This window comes from Leptodactylus fuscus, chromosome 2 (assembly GCF_031893055.1).
Source record: "Leptodactylus fuscus isolate aLepFus1 chromosome 2, aLepFus1.hap2, whole genome shotgun sequence".
In the NCBI taxonomy this organism is placed as follows: Eukaryota; Metazoa; Chordata; class Amphibia; order Anura; family Leptodactylidae; genus Leptodactylus; species Leptodactylus fuscus.
Genome location: NC_134266.1, coordinates 220,873,360 through 220,891,323, shown reverse-complemented (window position 1 = coordinate 220,891,323; position 17,964 = coordinate 220,873,360). Strand labels below are relative to the sequence as shown.

At 43.5% G+C, this 17,964-nt stretch overlaps 1 protein-coding gene across 2 annotated transcripts in view; it reads left to right on the top strand.

Moving 5' to 3' along the window:
- The window catches only part of BAZ2A (bromodomain adjacent to zinc finger domain 2A), an 81,590-nt gene that overhangs the window by 41,867 nt on the left and 21,759 nt on the right, over positions 1 to 17,964 (top strand). Inside the window, exons 1-9 of one of the 2 annotated variants that reach the window (XM_075265592.1) lie at positions 2,140 to 2,277; positions 7,813 to 7,950; positions 8,991 to 9,521; positions 10,760 to 10,951; positions 13,435 to 13,641; positions 15,290 to 15,457; positions 17,019 to 17,079; positions 17,198 to 17,306; positions 17,529 to 17,630. In XM_075265592.1, coding sequence (XP_075121693.1) covers positions 7,815 to 7,950; positions 8,991 to 9,521; positions 10,760 to 10,951; positions 13,435 to 13,641; positions 15,290 to 15,457; positions 17,019 to 17,079; positions 17,198 to 17,306; positions 17,529 to 17,630 — 1,506 coding nt within the window. In that variant the 5' untranslated portion in view covers positions 2,140 to 2,277; positions 7,813 to 7,814. Of the gene's footprint in view, positions 1 to 2,139; positions 2,278 to 7,812; positions 7,951 to 8,990; positions 9,522 to 10,759; positions 10,952 to 13,434; positions 13,642 to 15,289; positions 15,458 to 17,018; positions 17,080 to 17,197; positions 17,307 to 17,528; positions 17,631 to 17,964 lie in introns of those variants that run through there. The other variant, XM_075265593.1, reaches the window with a different exon arrangement.

The following is a 17,964-nucleotide window of genomic DNA, read 5'->3' as shown; positions in this document are numbered from 1 at the left end:
AGGGCAGCACTGACAGCTACTCTACATCTGCTCATCCATGGTGCACCTCCCACTCCATGCAGGTGCCAGGGCAGCAGTGACTGCCACTCCACAGCTGCTCATCCATGGTGCAGCTCCTACTCCAGGCAGGTGCAAGGGCAGCAGTAACTGCCACTCCACAGCTGCTCATCCATGGTGGAGATAACATTGCAGGCAGGTGCCAGGACAGCAGTAACTGCCACTCCACATCTGCTCATCCATGGTGCAGCTCCCACTCCATGCAGGTGCCAGGGTAGCAGTGACTGCCACTCCACAGCTGCTCATCTTTGGTGGAGCTCACATTGCAGGCAGGTGCCAGGGTAGCAGTAACTGCCACTCCACAGCTGCTCATCCATGGTGCAGCTCCCACTCCATGCAGGTGCCAAGATAGCAGTGACTGCCACTCCATATCTGCTCATCTATAGTGCAGCTCCCATTGCAGGCAGGTGCCAGGGCAGCACTGACAGCCACTCTACATCTGCTCAGGCAGGTGCCAGGGAAGCACTGACAGCCACTCTACATCTGCTCATCCATGGTGCAGCTCCTATTGCAGGCAGGTGCCAGGGCAGCACTGACAGCCACTCTACATCTGTTCATCCATGGTGCAGCTCCTATTGCAGGCAGGTGCCAGGGCAGCAGTAACTGCCACTCCACAGCTGCTCATCCATGGTGCAGCTCCCATTGCAGGCCGGTGCCAGGGCAGCAATAACTGCCACTCCACATCTGCTCATCTACGGTGCCCCTCCCACTGCAGGCAGGTGCCAGGGCAGAAGTAACTTCCACTCCACATCTGCTTATCCATGGTGGAGATCACATTGCAGGCAGGTGCCACGGCAGCACTGACAGCCACTCTACATCTGCTCGTCCATGATGCAGCTCCCATTGCAGGCAGGTGCCAGGGCAGCAGTAACTGCCACTCCACATCTGCTCATCCACGGTGGCGCTAACATTGTAGGCAAGTGCCAGGGCAGCAGTGACTGCCACTCTACATCTGCTCGTCCATGGTGCAGCTCCCATTGCAGGCAGGTGCCAGGGCAGCAGTGACAGCCACTCCACATTTGCTCGTCCATGGTGCAGCTCCCACTACAGGCAGGTGCCAGGGCAGCAGTGACTGCCACTCCACATCTGCTCATCCATGGTGCAGCTCCCACTACAGGCAGGTGCCAGGGCAGCAGTGACTGCCACTTCACATCTGCTCATCCATGGTGCAGCTCCCATTGCAGGCAGGTGCCAGGGCAGCAATAACTGCCACTCCACATCTGCTCATCTACGGTGCCCCTCCCACTGCAGGCAGGTGCCAGGGCAGCAGTAACTTCCACTCCACATCTGCTTATCCATGGTGGAGATCACATTGCAGGCAGGTGCCAGGGCAGCACTGACAGCCACTCTACATCTGCTCGTCCATGATGCAGCTCCCATTGCAGGCAGGTGCCAGGGCAGCAGTAACTGCCACTCCACATCTGCTCATCCACGGTGGAGCTAACATTGTAGGCAGGTGCCAGGGCAGCAGTGACTGCCACTCTACATCTGCTCGTCCATGGTGCAGTTCCCATTGCAGGCAGGTGCCAGGGCAGCAGTGACAGCCACTCCACATCTGCTCGTCCATGGTGCAGCTCCCATTGCAGGCAGGTAGCAGTAACTGCCACTCCACATCTGCTCATCCACGGTGGCGCTAACATTGTAGGCAAGTGCCAGGGCAGCAGTGACTGCCACTCTACATCTGCTCATCCAATGTGCAGCTCCTATTGCAGGCAGGTGCCAGGGCAGCAGTAACTGCCACTCCACAGCTGCTCATCCATGGTGGCGCCCCCATTGCAGGCAGGTGCCAGGGCAGCAGTGACTGCCACTCCACAGCTGCTCATCCATGGTGCAGCCCCCCCTGCAGGCAGGTGCCAGGGCAGCAGTGACTACCACTTCGTGCAGGCAGATACCAGGACAGCAGTGACTGCCACTCCACATCTGCTCATCCATGGTGCAGCCCCCCCTGCAGGCAGGTGGCAGGGCAGCAGTGACTGCCACTACATCCGCTCTGTGTGGGACAGCGAGTTCTCAGACAAGTTATTCAGAGTGTGCAGTGTAGCCGGCGCCTCTAGGACCGCGCGGCCTCCACCGGCACTTCCTGCCTCGCTCTCACACACTCAGCTTCCAACCCCCGGAGCCGCGGCTTCGTCCTGCTACCTCCCCCAGGCCAGGCCGGGGACACCATGTGAGAACAGGCCGCGACCAGCACCACTTACACCCCTTCTCCGGCGGCTTCAGGTGAGTACAAGTAGCCGGGGAGTGACGCAGGAGAACCCGGGGCTTGAGGAGGGAGTGTAGGCCCTGGTGACTTCACTGCGGCTGAGTCAGGGACAGGTCTCATGTAGTGGACACTTCGACAAGTTCTTTATGTTGTGATGGAGTGTCCATGATAGGAGTCCGGGACTGCGGTGATGGTGGGAGGGAGTGCTGAGTCCTGTTCAGTACGTGCGGTACCGGTCCGGTGCCTTGGACACTAGTACATGATGGTATCATTATTATCTTTAGGCCCTGACTGTATAATGTAAGGTAATGGCCTCCTTGTAATAATTACTATGACACTATTAATATGGCTGGCAGCCCTCCTCCTATATACTGTATAGTGTATACTCCCTTCTCAGGCAGTTCCTTCTCCTCCTCTCTCCATTTTCTGATTGAATAGTTTCTCCTTCTCTAATATGTGATTCATACAAGAAGCAAATGGAGCTGAGCGCCAGCATTTAAATCCCCTGGAAGGAAGGTCTCTATTGTTACTCAGGGCAGCGGCCGCTCACTACCAGGGGCCGCCTGCACTCACACAAGAGTTTGCTGCTTGTAGCTGTGGACTACCACTCATCTAGATGTATAGTAACAGGGTAAGCGGGGACGCTGCAGGACATCAGTCTATGGGGCTGCTGGTTTTATCTAATCTGTAGCCCCATCACACTGTGGTTAGGGATAGATCTATATGAATGTTCAGTATCTGTAAAGTGCTGAGGAATAGATTAGCGCTATGTAAGTGTATTACTACTAGGAAAGCAGGGGATGTGCAGCAGCCATATATAGGTACATAGGTAAACTATCTATGGGGGCTGCACAACCTAAATTTATGAGGTTAGTGGTTTTATCTAATCTGTAGTCTGATCACACTATGGTTACGGATAGATCTATATGAATGTTCAGTATCTGTAAAGTGCTGAGGAATAGATTAGCGCTATGTAAGTGTATTACTACTAGGAAAGCAGGGGATGTGCAGCAGCCATATATAGGTACATAGGTAAACTATCTATGGGGGCTGCACAACCTAAATTTATGAGGTTAGTGGTTTTATCTAATCTGTAGTCTGATCACACTATGGTTACGGATAGATCTATATGAATGTTCAGTATCTGTAAAGTGCTGAGGAATACATTAGCGCTATGTAAGTGTATTACTACTAGGAAAGCAGGGGATGTGCAGCAGCCATACATAGGTAAACTATCTATGGGGGCTGCACAACCTAAATGTATGGGGTTAGTGGTTTTGACTAATCTTTAGTCAGATCCGACTGTGGTCTGTATATCGCTAACCCCCCTCCCCTTTCCAAACCATTTTCTACAGTCCTATGAAAAAGTTTGGGCACCCCTATTAATCTTAATCATTTTTAGTTCTAAATATTTTGGTGTTTGCAACAGCCATTTCAGTTTGATATATCTAATAACTGATGGACACAGTAATATTTCAGGATTGAAATGAGGTTTATTGTACTAACAGAAAATGCGCAATATGCATTAAACCAAAATTTGACCGGTGCAAAAATATGGGCACCTCAACAGAAAAGTGACATTAATATTTAGTACATCCTCCTTTTGCAAAGATAACAGCCTCTAGTCGCTTCCTGTAGCTTTTAATCAGTTCCTGGATCCTGGATGAAGGGATTTTGGACCATTTCTTTCTACAAAACAATTCAAGTTCAGTTAAGTTTGATGGTCGCCGAGCATGGACAGCCCGCTCTCAAATGATCTGAAAACAAAGATTGTTCAACATAGTTGTTCAGGGGAAGGATACAAAACGTTGTCTCAGAGATTTAACCTGTCAGTTTCCACTGTGAGGAACATAGTAAGGAAATGGAAGACCACAGGGACAGTTCTTGTTAAGCCCAGAAGTGTCAGGCCAAGAAAAATATCAGAAAGGCAGAGAAGAAGAATGGTGAGAACAGTCAAGGAGAATCCACAGACACCTCCAAAGAGCTGCAGCATCATCTTGCTGCAGATGGTGTCACTGTGCATCAGTCAGCAATACAGCGCACTTTGCACAAGGAGAAGCTGTATGGGAGAGTGATGAGAAAGAAGCCGTTTCTGCACGTACGCCACAAATAGAGTTGCCTGAGGTATGAAAAAGCACATTTGGACAAGGCAGCTTCATTTTGGAAACAAAAATTGAGTTGTTTGGTTATAAAAAAAGGCGTTATGCATGGCGTCCAAAAAGAAACAGCATTCCAAGAAAAACACTTGCTACCCACTGTAAAATTTGGTGGAGGTTCCATCATGCTTTGGGGCTGTGTGGCCAATGCCGGCACCGGGAATCTTGTTAAAGTTGAGGGTCGCATGGATTCCACTCAGTATCAGCAGATTCTTGAGAATAATGTTCAAGAATCAGTGACGAAGTTGAAGTTACGCCAGGGATGGATATTTCAGCAAGACAATGATCCAAAACACCGCTCCAAATCCTCAGGCATTCATGCAGAGGAACAATTACAATGTTCTGGAATGGCCATCCCAGTCCCCAGACCTGAATATCATTGAACATCTGTGGGATGATTGGAAGTGGGCTGTCCATGCTCGGCGACCATCTAACTTAACTGAACTTGTATTGTAAAGAGGAATGGTCCAAAATACCTTTATCCAGGATCCAGGAACTGATTAAAAGCTACAGGAAGCGACTAGAGGCTGTTATCTTTGCAAAAGGAGGATCTACTAAATATTAATGTCACTTTTCTGTTGAGGTGCCCATACTTTTGCACCGGTCAAATTTTGGTTTAATGCATATTGCACATTTTCTGTTAGTACAATAAACCTCATTTCAATCCTGAAATATTACTGTGTCCATCAGTTATTAGATATATCAAACTGAAATGGCTGTTGCAAATACCAAAATATTTAGAACTAAAAATGATTAAGATTAATGGGGTTCCCAAACTTTTTCATAGGACTGTATATTTATCCACTAACCAAATATACACACAAGGTATTTTGTTATTTGTAGTTAAACCCACATTGAAACTATTAAGCCTAAAAATTCTGTCGTCATGGTCTATAATGATATCCAGTTCAATCAGAGATGGCGGCTTTATCTATCCTTATGGACATGCCTGTATACAAGTGAAAACTAACAATAAAATTAATCCCACAATCAAGTAATATTGATAGTTGTATGTACAGGTCCTGACTCCATACACTTTAATGTGTATTACTTTGCATCCTCTCTATTTCTATTCCTCATGTGCAAAGAACAATAAATGAAGATATTATACAAATGGTCTAAGAATAAAATACAGCTTATATATACACACACAGGCTTATGTATCTTCATGGTTACAGAGCACTAGTGTGTGCGGCCTTGATCCTGTGATCATGTTAAAGATGGCGCCACACTTTAGACTTGTGCTGCCCGCTTTTAACTGGACCTTACAACCATCTAATGCGTATGAAATGTTTGGAACAAGCATGTTGAATGGAGTATGGAAGTCTATAGGGAGTTTATTAGGAATAGCTCTAGGCTGGCCTTTATTTTAAGTGTCAGCCATCTCTTACCTTTTGTCTGTAGGTTGCAAAAGTTTACACATCCGTTTAAATTGTCTTACTCTAACCATTAGCAAGTTTATATACCTGGAATGTGAATTATTATGATGCTTTTGTATGTTGGGCATCACTTTTTTTCATGGGTAAAAAACTGTGTGTACAGAGGCATGTGTCTAAGACTAGGTTCACACCTGCTCGACTATCTGGGTTTACGTCGCCGAATACGCTTAAAAAATGCGGAGAGAAAAGTCCTGCAAGTAGGACTTATCTCTCTGAATTTTGTTAGGTGGAAACCGCTTTTTATGCGGAGTGGGTGTCCATTCTTCGGGTCCCATGCGAACCTGAAGAGTGAAACCCCGAATGCAGCATAAGGGGGCATTCACACTACGTAACGCCAGCGTGTATCACAGCCGTACACGCCGGCGTTACAGCAGGGCTGCCGAACACTTCCCATTCATTTCTATGGGAGCCGGCATGCGAGCACTCCCCATAGAAATGAATGGGCTGCTTCTTTCACTACGAGCACTCCCATTGAAGTGAATGGGAAGTGCTGGCGTATACGGCAAGCTCTGCTCATGCCGAGCCGTACATGCCGGCACTTCCCATTCACTTCAATGGGACTGCTCGCAGTGAAAGAAGCAGCCCATTCATTTCTATGGGGAGCGCTCGCATGCCGGCTCCCATAGAAATGAATGGGAAGTGTTCGGCAGCCCTGCTGTAACACCGGCGTGTACGGCTGTTTGTACACGCTGGCGTTACGTAGTGTGAATGCCCCCTAATGTGATTCTTATTATTGACTGACTTCTATTAGAGGTCTTGAAAACAACGAAAAACTAATACAGAAACTATAAAAAAAAAATAGATTAAAATGTAAGCTGTAGTACCCCCTTAAATGTGTAGCATACTTCTTATGGCTCAGGATGATTTCTGAGCTGGTATTCTGTATATTGTACAACCCTATGTAGAAGGTTAATAAATACTGTGAGTGATCACTCTGAGACCAGGCCATAATCTAGTGACTGGCACCGGTGTCATATACAATTCTTTATAACGTTCAGCACAAGCACTGGCTTTGTCCTCATTAGATAGCAGAGCGACTATCTGCGGGATCAGGTAGTGTCTTCCATGTCTGTGGGCATTGTTCCTGTAAGCATTGAACATGTTGGAATCAACAATTTTATGGTGCGTGCGACAAATCTGTTGGTACTGGGCACCTTTACATACTGTTTAATATGATAGGTTTGGGAGCTATTGGAAGTGTCCAGCTTAGTTCTTATACCCAGATAGGTAATTGAGAGTTAACGGGGTGGGGGTGTTGAGCCTTTGTTCAGGATCATCTCTTGGCTAAGCTGGAGGGAAGTTACAAGTTACTCCTGTTCTGTACAGCCCATACATCCCATTGATTTGAATGGACAATCAGTGCCCCTTTGTTTTCCTATGTAGTGACACTGTAGGGCTACAGAACACTTCCCATTCATTTCTATGGGAGCCGGACTGACTCCCTGTCAATGACCCTGTGCTTGTGTCTGGTCTACGGTGATAGTGAATGGGCAACACAGGGGTGACATCCGTTTACCTCAGTGGATCCATTGACTTCATCTGGTGAGTCTGGGCTACAAAAAATGGATAGGTATAGGGCTTGGTCTATGGTTTGTACTGGGCTCACTGCCGCATATACAAGCCCATGATAATATACTGGTGTGTGTTTAGGGCCATAGCGATAAATAGGTCATTGTGCAAAAAACTCTAGCACCATGGTAAAGCATTGTGTGCAAATAGCAGTTTCCTCATAGATAATGGACAGCAGGGTTCCTCCAGGGGAACACCTTGTAATCAGCTTAATGTTAGGGACTGTTCAAAGTGGAGAACCCCTCTAACGTTACACAGTAGATAATTGTTACATTTCTGGAAATGATCATTTATTGGTGAATGATATGAAGAATGTCACTCATGTACAAATTCTTAGTTGACGCCACTTTTTATGTCATGATGTCATTTCTTTCTTTTTGCTGTGTAGACATGGAGACAAACAATCACTTTGGAAGCACTGGCCAGCCTCCCTTATCTAGCGCCTCAGGACTGAAACAGCTGCCTCAATTGGTGGAACCGGTTTACACAAATAATTCTCTTGTAATATTTCCTCAACAAGCAAAAGGTGAACAAAGTCTTACGTTTTCAGGCATTGTTATGTTTTCTAAACATAGCCACACCCCTGCATTTATAGATTCATGTGCACACACATATATAATGTAGTATTGGTTCAGTAAGCATAGCAGCACATCACTGTGTTTCAGCCAGATTTACAGGATGTCGCGGGGAAGCAGGGACTCTTAGCATCATAGATAACTATACTGTTAGGACACCCCCTCCCAGCACGAAGTTCAAGCCGGTGGTTTCCCTATAGGTATAATGGAAGATGAAAGTCTGCAGAGAAAACCGCTCTGAAAAGTACTAGCAGCTTTGAAGCATCTGTTTTTTTTTTTTTTGTTTTTTTTTTAGTGTTTTGTAATTACTGAAGCAATATTTTTCTTCCTGCTAAAACGTGAACATAGCCCAACAGTTGTCACTACAGGACTGTGAGAAGACTAACAAATTTTGCTACACTTCTATTGATAAACAAAGTTTTGCTACATCTAAGTAAAATAAGTCTGTGCTGCTAAGGGTAAGTTCACACGTAGTTTTTTGGTCAGGGTTTTGAGGCTGTATCCGCCTCAAAATCCTGACCAAAACGATGGCTCCCATTGAAATCAATGTGAGCAGCTCAGGAGTTTTTTCCAGGAGCCGTTTCTTCCGGCTCCCGGAAAAAAGAAGCAAGGTGCTCATTCTTCAGGCCGAGTCCCTTCGCAAGCAGCACTTTTCTCTCCACATTTTTTGCCCTTTTACGGCAGAAATTCGGCGGCCTCCACTATAGTCTATGGGGTCCGCAGGTAACTGCATTTTTTAAGCGGATTAGGTTTCGTTTGAGGGGGTTCCCAAGTGGACACCCTGTACGGAAACCCCAACGCTGGTGTGAACCTAGCGTAACATGTATTATTCATTGTGTCTATTCTTGCTTTAGATCTAACACTAGTTTTTGTGCAGCTTCATTATACTCTCTGCATTTTACAGCATTATAACATATGTTTTATACTGTTAGTTTGTACTTAGTTTAACAATTTGTCATAATAAGCTTATCTTAACATATGTTTTATTTAGGTCTGAATTGCGACATGCCGGTGAATGGCCTGATCTCCCCCTCCATACCAACCAATCCTCATGGGACATATGCATCAGATGCCAGTACTACCAGTCGCCCTGCATCCAATAACTTTGACTACCTCTGGAAATATCCCAAGTCTACTATTGTGATTGATAGCAATGGGCCAAGCTCGCATCAAGTCAATGGTTCAGTATCTCCATTGGCCAATGGTCCATTTTGTAAAGGAAACTCGCAGGACGCCTGGGAAAACACAGCTTCCAGTCATCCAACATCTCTCACAATCAGTGGTCAGGACTTGTGTAACTTTAGTAATTCTAATGTTAAAGTGGCAGCTGCAGTAAATGAGACACTTTACTTCTCTGAGACTTCTCATCCAGCTCCGGCATCACCAATACCTAGCATACAAGGTGTCTCTGTTACCTCTCAATCCCAGGAAAAACAGCAGGGAATAGAATCAAATGCTGCAAAAGTATTGGAGTATGACGAAACATTGCCAGAAGCTGCTGAGTCCTCTGATGTTCAAACAGGTATGTACTGGCAGTCCTTAAAGTTCTTTCCCATCATATAAAATGATGGCATATCAGTAGGGTATGCCATAGCTTTACAGTCTGAGATTAGATCTTTGCGAGGATAAATGGTACACAAGGTTGCTGTAGTATTAGGTCTCCCTTTTTTCTGCTTTCAATGCTGCACTCTGGTCACCGGCTGTGCTGGGAACTTCTGCACAAGTGAATTAGGCTGGGTGGAGGAAGCCATGGACTGCACATTGCTATACACCAGACTCTAGTTCTACTTGAAGGTGTCGTAGAAGCTGGGTTATAATGATTTGCATGTTTAAGGCCCATCTAACTGTCCATGTGAGCAATAATCAGCAAATGGCTGCAACACTCCTGACCAGGACTTTTAGGCTGGGAACACACCGAGTGTACATTTGACAGTATAGCCTGCATACTCTCCTATGCAGCATAGTGTTTGAGGTTCCTTTAAATCCTAAACCACATGTTGTGCAAGGTGACCTGTGCTGTGGGTCCTGCAGCTTTTCAACAACTGTTTTTTTTATTGTTTTTTTTTACCATCAACTTTCATCCAATGCTAAATCTGGATGGTGCTGTAGGTCCTCAGGGATTCCTGCAAATGTTTTATAGCAAAACTCACCTGGTGCTGTGACAGCCCCCCCACTATATTATGAGCATTTAAGTATGTATTTCCAGTGAACAGGTGGTCATTTCTAAGGATTCACGAGACGGCCCCTCCGTGGGACGTTCCTGGTACCGCAGCTCAAGTGAATTGGTTGATCTGGAATACCAGACACAATTCATGGCTTATAGTGGCACTTTTTCTGGAGAGGGAATACAATCTGTTTGTATCCAAGACTGGTTTTGTTGTTCATCTCAGTTATGCAGCTTACATCTTCTAAACTGAACTAGAAAAATGAAACCTGAACTCTGGTCTATGTGTACTTAGTTTTCATTAGTTTAAGTGGAGCTACTTCAGGAGCATTGGGCAGTATTTGTGATCTGCAGTACTGAATTAGCGTCGCTAAAAAGGAGTTACAATAACAGTATATAACTATATACTCCATAAAGATATGTCTAGCAGTCACCTTGGTTTTTATGTACTGGTTAGTTATGACGGTACTTGACTGTTTAGTTGTCGCTATTGACCAGTTACTTGCTGCGATCCTTATTAATGGGACTCGCATCAATAGATTTGTTATAGATAAAACTGCATTGACACTTGTGTTTTTCTTATTCTCACAATATAGGTGATAGAATACATGAGCACAATGGGCCAGACATGTCAGTTGAACAACTCAGCCCTGCTGCTTCTAGCCTACTTCGCGCTCCTGATATCAATAGTCTTAATGTCCCATCTCCAATTCCAGCAAGACTTGAAGACTCCCATGTTCTCCACTCTGAAACCACCATGGATACCTCTGAAAATGAAGCCAGTGGCGGTAAGTTACCAGATGTGCAAAAATTCCGCTCTTGAAAGTGATATATTGATATATGCTGTATCACCTATGCATCTACTTTTCCCCTTCTGGCCATGGTCTGTCAGCAGGTTGGAAGGATAGTTTGACTGGCAGACATATCAATAATGTAAAGAGTATGTCCAATATTATCATGTATCCCCTATCCTGTGGATAGAGATAGTTGTATATACTGGCGACACCCATGCCTAGTGGAGGTGTGTAAGACAGTAGAATACGGTATACAATATTATGGTATAGCAGAAACACCTTGTATTTTATTGTTGGGTCAAAGGTGTTTTCCCAGTAGGACAGCAACACTTGGCTGTTACCATTAGTGATATAGGCATTTTCTAGCCACGCTCTTGTGGCTGATAGGAAATTGGGGACCACTGTATGGATATTACATGGGTTAGGTTGGATAACACTATGAATTTCTACCCATAATATGCTGACCTTGCTGCTAGCAGGCCATGGAATCAGTCAGTATTGCCGCATGGTTCACTTAAAGAAATTTAGATGTCTGACTCTCCTATTGAGCACAGTGGAATAGACACCATTAATATGCTGTAAAATGACATCTATAAAGCAGTGAATGGAATTACCGGCACTCTGAGAGTATGCTTCCAAAATATAACTTCTCATTTTCTGTTTTCAATCATTACTTTGTCTTTTTCTTATCTTATCCTTTCTTATCTTATCTTCTCATTTTATTATGGTTTTCCTTTTATTTGCATTCTTGTCGGCCTCTATTTTTTTATTTTTCACTCCTTCCTTTATCTTCCTTTCTTGTTACCATTTTCATCCATTCTTATCCTTAATTTTCCATTCAGCTCCATCTCTGTCTACTTCCATGGTGGAACGCACCTCCAACCAGTAAAACGCAACCCTTTTTCCCTTTTTTCTTTTTGTCTTTTCCCCTTTTTATGTTCCTCTTTTATTCTCCTTCCACTCTTCGCCTTTTTATTCCATTCGCTTCCCCCCCGTCTTCCTTTTGTGCCTTACAAGTGCCGGCTGTCAGCTCACAACAGCGGCACATTGCGAGTGCTATGCGTTCCACTGTGGAACGCACCCACTTCTGGTTTTACGTACGCGGACTGGGAGTGAGCTTTTCCTGGAGCGCTACTGACAAGTGGTACACACTACCTAACCACTGTACACCACCAGTGTATCTTATTTACTTCTTATATCCCTACTATTGTTGTCAGGGGTCGCTGGGGGCACTTGGACTTGGGGCCACGCCCTCTCTAGGGGCGTGGCTCCCGGTCTGATGGTTCCTGGTGCTAGTTCCCCTATATATAGACACTCTGTCATGGCATCTGGTTCACACTCCTCTATTTGGACTCCACATCCCATTTACTTTGGCTTCCTATTCCAATTCCCACTACCGGTAAGACTGTATGGGTTATTACATTATTTTACATTAGGCTACCCATTATTGTCTAGCAAGCTGGGCACCCATCCTCTAAGTTATGTATTTATTTGTTTTGTTTACCCTTATACTTGTTTTTGTTTGTCCTTGTACCAGTATTCATTATATACATGGTTTAATTGTGCTTTATACCTTCCCTGCTGTATTGGTTGACACCAGAAGCTCGTTCTGGCTATGCATTCTCTGACATCCCCCATATTTTGTACTACTCCATTGTAATTCTATACAGTATAACCATTAACTGGTTACCTCGTATTACATGTTTGCATGATATTATTAGTTTGGATTTTTTATTTTATTTTGTTTTTATTTTACATTTAGTTTTGGACAGAGCACTTTACACGTTTACTATATTTTGTATATTCTCTCAGACACACTGAAGAAGGTCTTTAATTTGGACCGAAACGTTTATATATTTGTCAGAATAACGTTATTTTTGGAAGCATGCTCTCAGAGTGCCGGAAATTTCATTCACTGTATATAATGGCCGTCAGAAGCCTTTTCCGGGCACCAGCTTAAACTACCGAGTGACGGCTCCTTATCTATAAGACATCTATAAAGCAGATAGCCCTTTAAGCAATTTCTAAACTTAAGAAAATATTTCCTGTTTACAAAATGATTAAAGATTCATATCCTCCGTATTTTTATGCAGTTTGCAATTAATTTTCTTTGGGGTTTTTTTTTGTGGAACCCCTCCCCCCACCCACACTTAATTTAGAATTTGTGTTGATATCCCTGATGCATTAGCCTTTCTATTGCTATGGAACAACCGACTAGCTGTGAAGGCAAACTGGTTTCCATTAGTATGGAAAATGGGTTGAAGTCAGGGAAAGACCCCCAGCAGTGCAGTTAACAAATCAAAACCTTTATCCATTGGATAGTTGGGGGGGGGGGGGGGGGGAAGAGGAGACAGTCATTGAGGTTTTGTTTTGTCTATCCCATGCAACATTTTATTTTGCTTCCGTAGAAGGGTTAACATGTGAAGTTGTTGTACATCTCTGTCTGATACTGATACACACATGTATGTATTTAATAGAATCAGTCAGCAGCATGATGAATGATGTGGAGGAAACTGAAGGTGAAATGCAACAAAATGAAGAGACTGCTTTAGATGAATCCCAAGATTTTGGCTGTCAGTCACAATCGGACACTGCCTTCTATCCCGTGGTTGAAGAAGCCAAGGACTCTTGTATATCCCGTTCGGTGTCTGCATCTCCTGAGCTACGAGACTCTGGAGTACAAGGTACTTACTAGACATTGCCTTTAACAGGTTCAGGTATTTTACTGCATTGTACTTTTTGCCATAAGGTTCTATCAGTATATTGCGAACTCTGTATCAGGAATATTTCAGCAAGTTCTATCTGAAGAACAATTGTATATAGAATATGATATGAAGGATAAAGTAGAAGCTAAAGGTAGTCATACACCTTAGATGAATATCGGCCAAACCTGCAGATTTAATCAAAACCAGAGGAATGTGTAATGTGTATGGAGGGGGTCTGGTTTTTGCATTCCTGAGCCATTGTTCTCAGTGGAGATTAGCAACTGCCAGAGGTGTCTGGAAACAGCTTAAATTTACATATCTGGAGTTCTATCTAAGGAACAATAGTACAAAGAAAATGCAGGATAAAGTAGTCATGCAAATTGAAGTGAAGTGTGTGTGTGTGTGTGTGTGTGTGTGTGTGTGGGGGCTGCAGAGTCTTAGCTGGACATGTTAACACTATAGAAGGGCAGCAGCTCTTAGAATGTTATTGTGCAAAAGTCACGGATGTAGAACTGTTCATTCTTTCTTGTGTGTGTGAATAGTTGTCAAGATATGTAGTTAAGAGAGAAAAAAATAAATGCCTCTATATATATATATATATATATATATATATATCTGTAATACTTACTACAATATACAAGTTTCCAGATCTCAGCAGTAAAAATGCGGTTAAAATACGCCATCTTCTAGCTTACCTTGTTGCAGTTTAAGAATTTGTCAAGATTTGTTAAAACTTGAATGGACTTTTCTTTTTTTTTTCTTTTTTTTTATTTTGTCAAAGATGTTTCTTTTACCTGCTCTCATGACTGCCTCATAGTGGCAGAAAGTGTAATGGGTATTGCCACATCTTGCTTTTAGGCCCATAGGCATCTCTTTTGTTCATCATGTAGGGACTTTCTCCAAGTTTAGGAAGTATCTGATTTGTTGTCCTTAGTACAATATATACAGGTACACTATAGATCGCTGATGGCAGTTCTCTAGCTAAATATGATCCAGGGGTTGCAGATGTTTTACCTGCAAATGTCTTGCGCATTAGTTTCAGATCTTATTCACACACAAATGATTCATGGACACAGACCTATTGTGTTCCAGTGGGTGATACATTATGATCACCAAAATGAAAAACTTTTTAACTATTTTTTAAATAATTTGGTATATTTTGTATTTTATGTCTATAAAAAAATATTTCAAAGTGAATTATTATTATTATTATTATTATTATTATTATTATTATTATTACAATATATAAGTGATAGAACAAACCTGTACAGTCTCCCGTCATCCATGTCCTGCTGCATTATGGCATACAGGGGTGGTCGGAATATGGAAACTGCTTTGCTAAGCAGGTTTGGTTGTTTCCGTGGCCCCCACCATCTCAGTAAGCCTGGATGATGAGGGTCAGAGGCCCCCTTTGTCGTTTTCCCTCCTGTCAGGTGCAGGCGGCCAAAATTGAAACTGTGTGAAAAGAAGCAGGAGATTTTGGGCATTCACCCCATAAAGACTTAGATCAAAATTCTGTATAGACTGATATCAAATAAAACAAAAATAGTGATGACAGGTGCTCGTTCACATGAAGCTTTTTCCTTGCCGTTGTATATTTGCTTGCTGAACATAAATATATTTACAGATGAAGAGTGTGAAATGGAAAAAAGCCCAGAAAGAAGTAAAGCAGCAGAACCCAGTGCTGTCGTAGAGAGCAGCTCACTGACTGAAATTTACACCAATAACACAACCCCCGAAGCAAGTACTGTCCCTGACCATGAAGAGGAAGAACTGGAGCCTGGAGAAGTAAAGGGTGAGTTCTGAGTTACATGCTCATGTGTGAATAATGCCTTAGTGACAGATCGTAATATTGTGGCCAGCCATGTAGTAAAGAATATTTTGATCCCGCTGAGTGGGTGTAGTAGATCATTTGGTCGTCTTGCGTTTACCACTTGGCTCACCAATGTGTGTTTAACCTTTTCACTGCCAAGAAAATTTTCACATTTTTGAGAGAACCTGAAAATAAATTCATTTACTCGTATATTTTCTAAAAGTAAACACCCGGCACATTGCAAAAATGACATTTGGCACTTTGCGTTTTGTTAAAACATTTGCCACCAAATCGTCCAAGACGGAAAATAGGCAGAAGAGTGCAGTGTTGGTCTTGTGTGGTTCTCTTGGTTTGGAGAGCACTGACCCTCCATGATTGGTAGACTAGGCGATCACATAAAGCAATGCTCAACTACCCTCTAGTGGAGGCCGTATAGGGGAGACATGATAGTAGCAGCTTGTGATCTGTCTTCCTTATGTCACTTGCAGCTTCCACCTTGCACCTGACACTCACCCTCACTCACTACAAGTTTCTGCCTTTTCCCCTGACTTGAAGTGAGTGCTAAAATCCAGATTTTGCACGTAGAATATTAATCCTGGCATCATTTGTAGGCATGCATCCCTGCCCCTTATATACTAGCAGAAACTGGTGGTTTAAGTTATGATGTGTTACATTTGTCCTTGGCAATGAAATTGGTTCTTAGGTCTTGTCATTTGGAATAGACTTCATGGCATCATCGATGTAAGGTTTCTGTGTATTTGTACATGTAGGGCAGATTCACCAATCCTAACACTTACACAGAACAGACTAGACTAGACGGGCATAACATGCATCAAGTTTATTAATGTGGCTGATGTGAATGATAAATCTGGTGTATCTTTACACCATCCATACCATCTGTTAGTTTTACTTTGTGCCAGGATGTCATTATGTATTTACCCACAGCTGAAAATGTTACTTTCTGTAGTAGTGAAATATTTTACAGTAATGATAAGTTAAAGGGGTCCTCTGGGGAGTGTCGCTATCTTTACTTCCCGCATAATTTTACTTGTGATGAACCTGAGTCAAGTGGGCAGACACAGAACTTGGTTTCGCTCTGCCTCCAGCCTCCCCTCAACACTAGTTACCTGTATTATGGGGGCTGACTGAAGCCATTGTTGTAATAGTAGAGCTAGCCCCCATAGTACAGGTAAGTAGTGAACACAGGAGAGGAAGCAGAGAGAAGCTGGAGATGGCGACTGTTACCGATCACATGACCCCGGGGGAAATAAAACCACAGAGGAAGTAAGTGTTGACACACTCCCTGGAGAACTCCTTTTATATCATTTATGATGTTAAACGTGCAGCTTCTCTGTACAGTAAAATTCAGTCCTTTTGTTACAGTTATCAGCCATGTCAGGGTAAAGGGAGCCTAGTGATTGAAAAGCCATAGAATTTGTCTGCCGCCATGATCACAACTTTATTTCCTGTACCTCCATAAACTTTCCATGTCTGTGACTGAGGGCATTAAAGTGTTCTGATCCAAAATGCTTTTATCTGGCAGGTGCTACAGTACGGAGAAGGATAGCTACTCCAGAAGAAGTGCGTTACCCTCTTCTCCACGGGTAAGTCCCATTAGCTTCATGGTGTGAAGTGTGGAAAAAAAATAACTACATGAAGTCTGTATGCAGCAAAGGTTGGGTAGCTGCCCCTAGTGGTCACAGCATGTCCTTGGTTTTGCAGGTGGAAGCGTGAAGTTAGAATAAAGAAAGGCAGTCACCGGTGGCAAGGAGAGACCTGGTACTATGCTCCCTGTGGGAAAAGAATGAAGCAGTTCCCTGAGGTTATTAAGGTAACGCTGATTTTATCAGAAGAGGGTTCTCCTGCCACCATCCATATTCAGTATATAGCCTAAATATCAAAGGGATTCTTTTTAAACTTGTAAATATATATATAATTTTTTTTTTGTATAGAAAAACACAATTCCTCTAGAGGCATTATATGTTATGGGTATTGGTTACATTGTATTTCTCCTCTGGTGAACATTGAACATCATCTTTGTTCTTTTGTCTAGTATCTCTCTAAATACGCCGGACCTCACGTCAGAAGAGAGCACTTCAGCTTTAGTCCAAGAATGCCAGTTGGGGACTTCTATGAGGAGCGACACACTCCAGAGGTGCGCCTGTATACACTCTTACACTGCAAGATTGCATTGGACAGTAGAGTAACTACATCAAATAAAGCAACCGTGTATACTAACAGTTGTTTCAGCTGCTTCAGCAGTATCTTGTATACATCGGGCATGTCACAAGAAGTAATGGTCTAGCTATTGACACTGTGGTAAAAGTTGTCATTAAGCAAGATACTTTTAAAGAACCGTTCCAAAACGTCTGTGGACTGTTGCCAGTTCAGAATGGATCCTTGGCTTCTGTTAATTTTTTCATTCAGTGACTGTCCTTGTTTTGCCACCTGTTAAAGGCTTGTGCATCTTTAATGTCCCACCTGTTCAG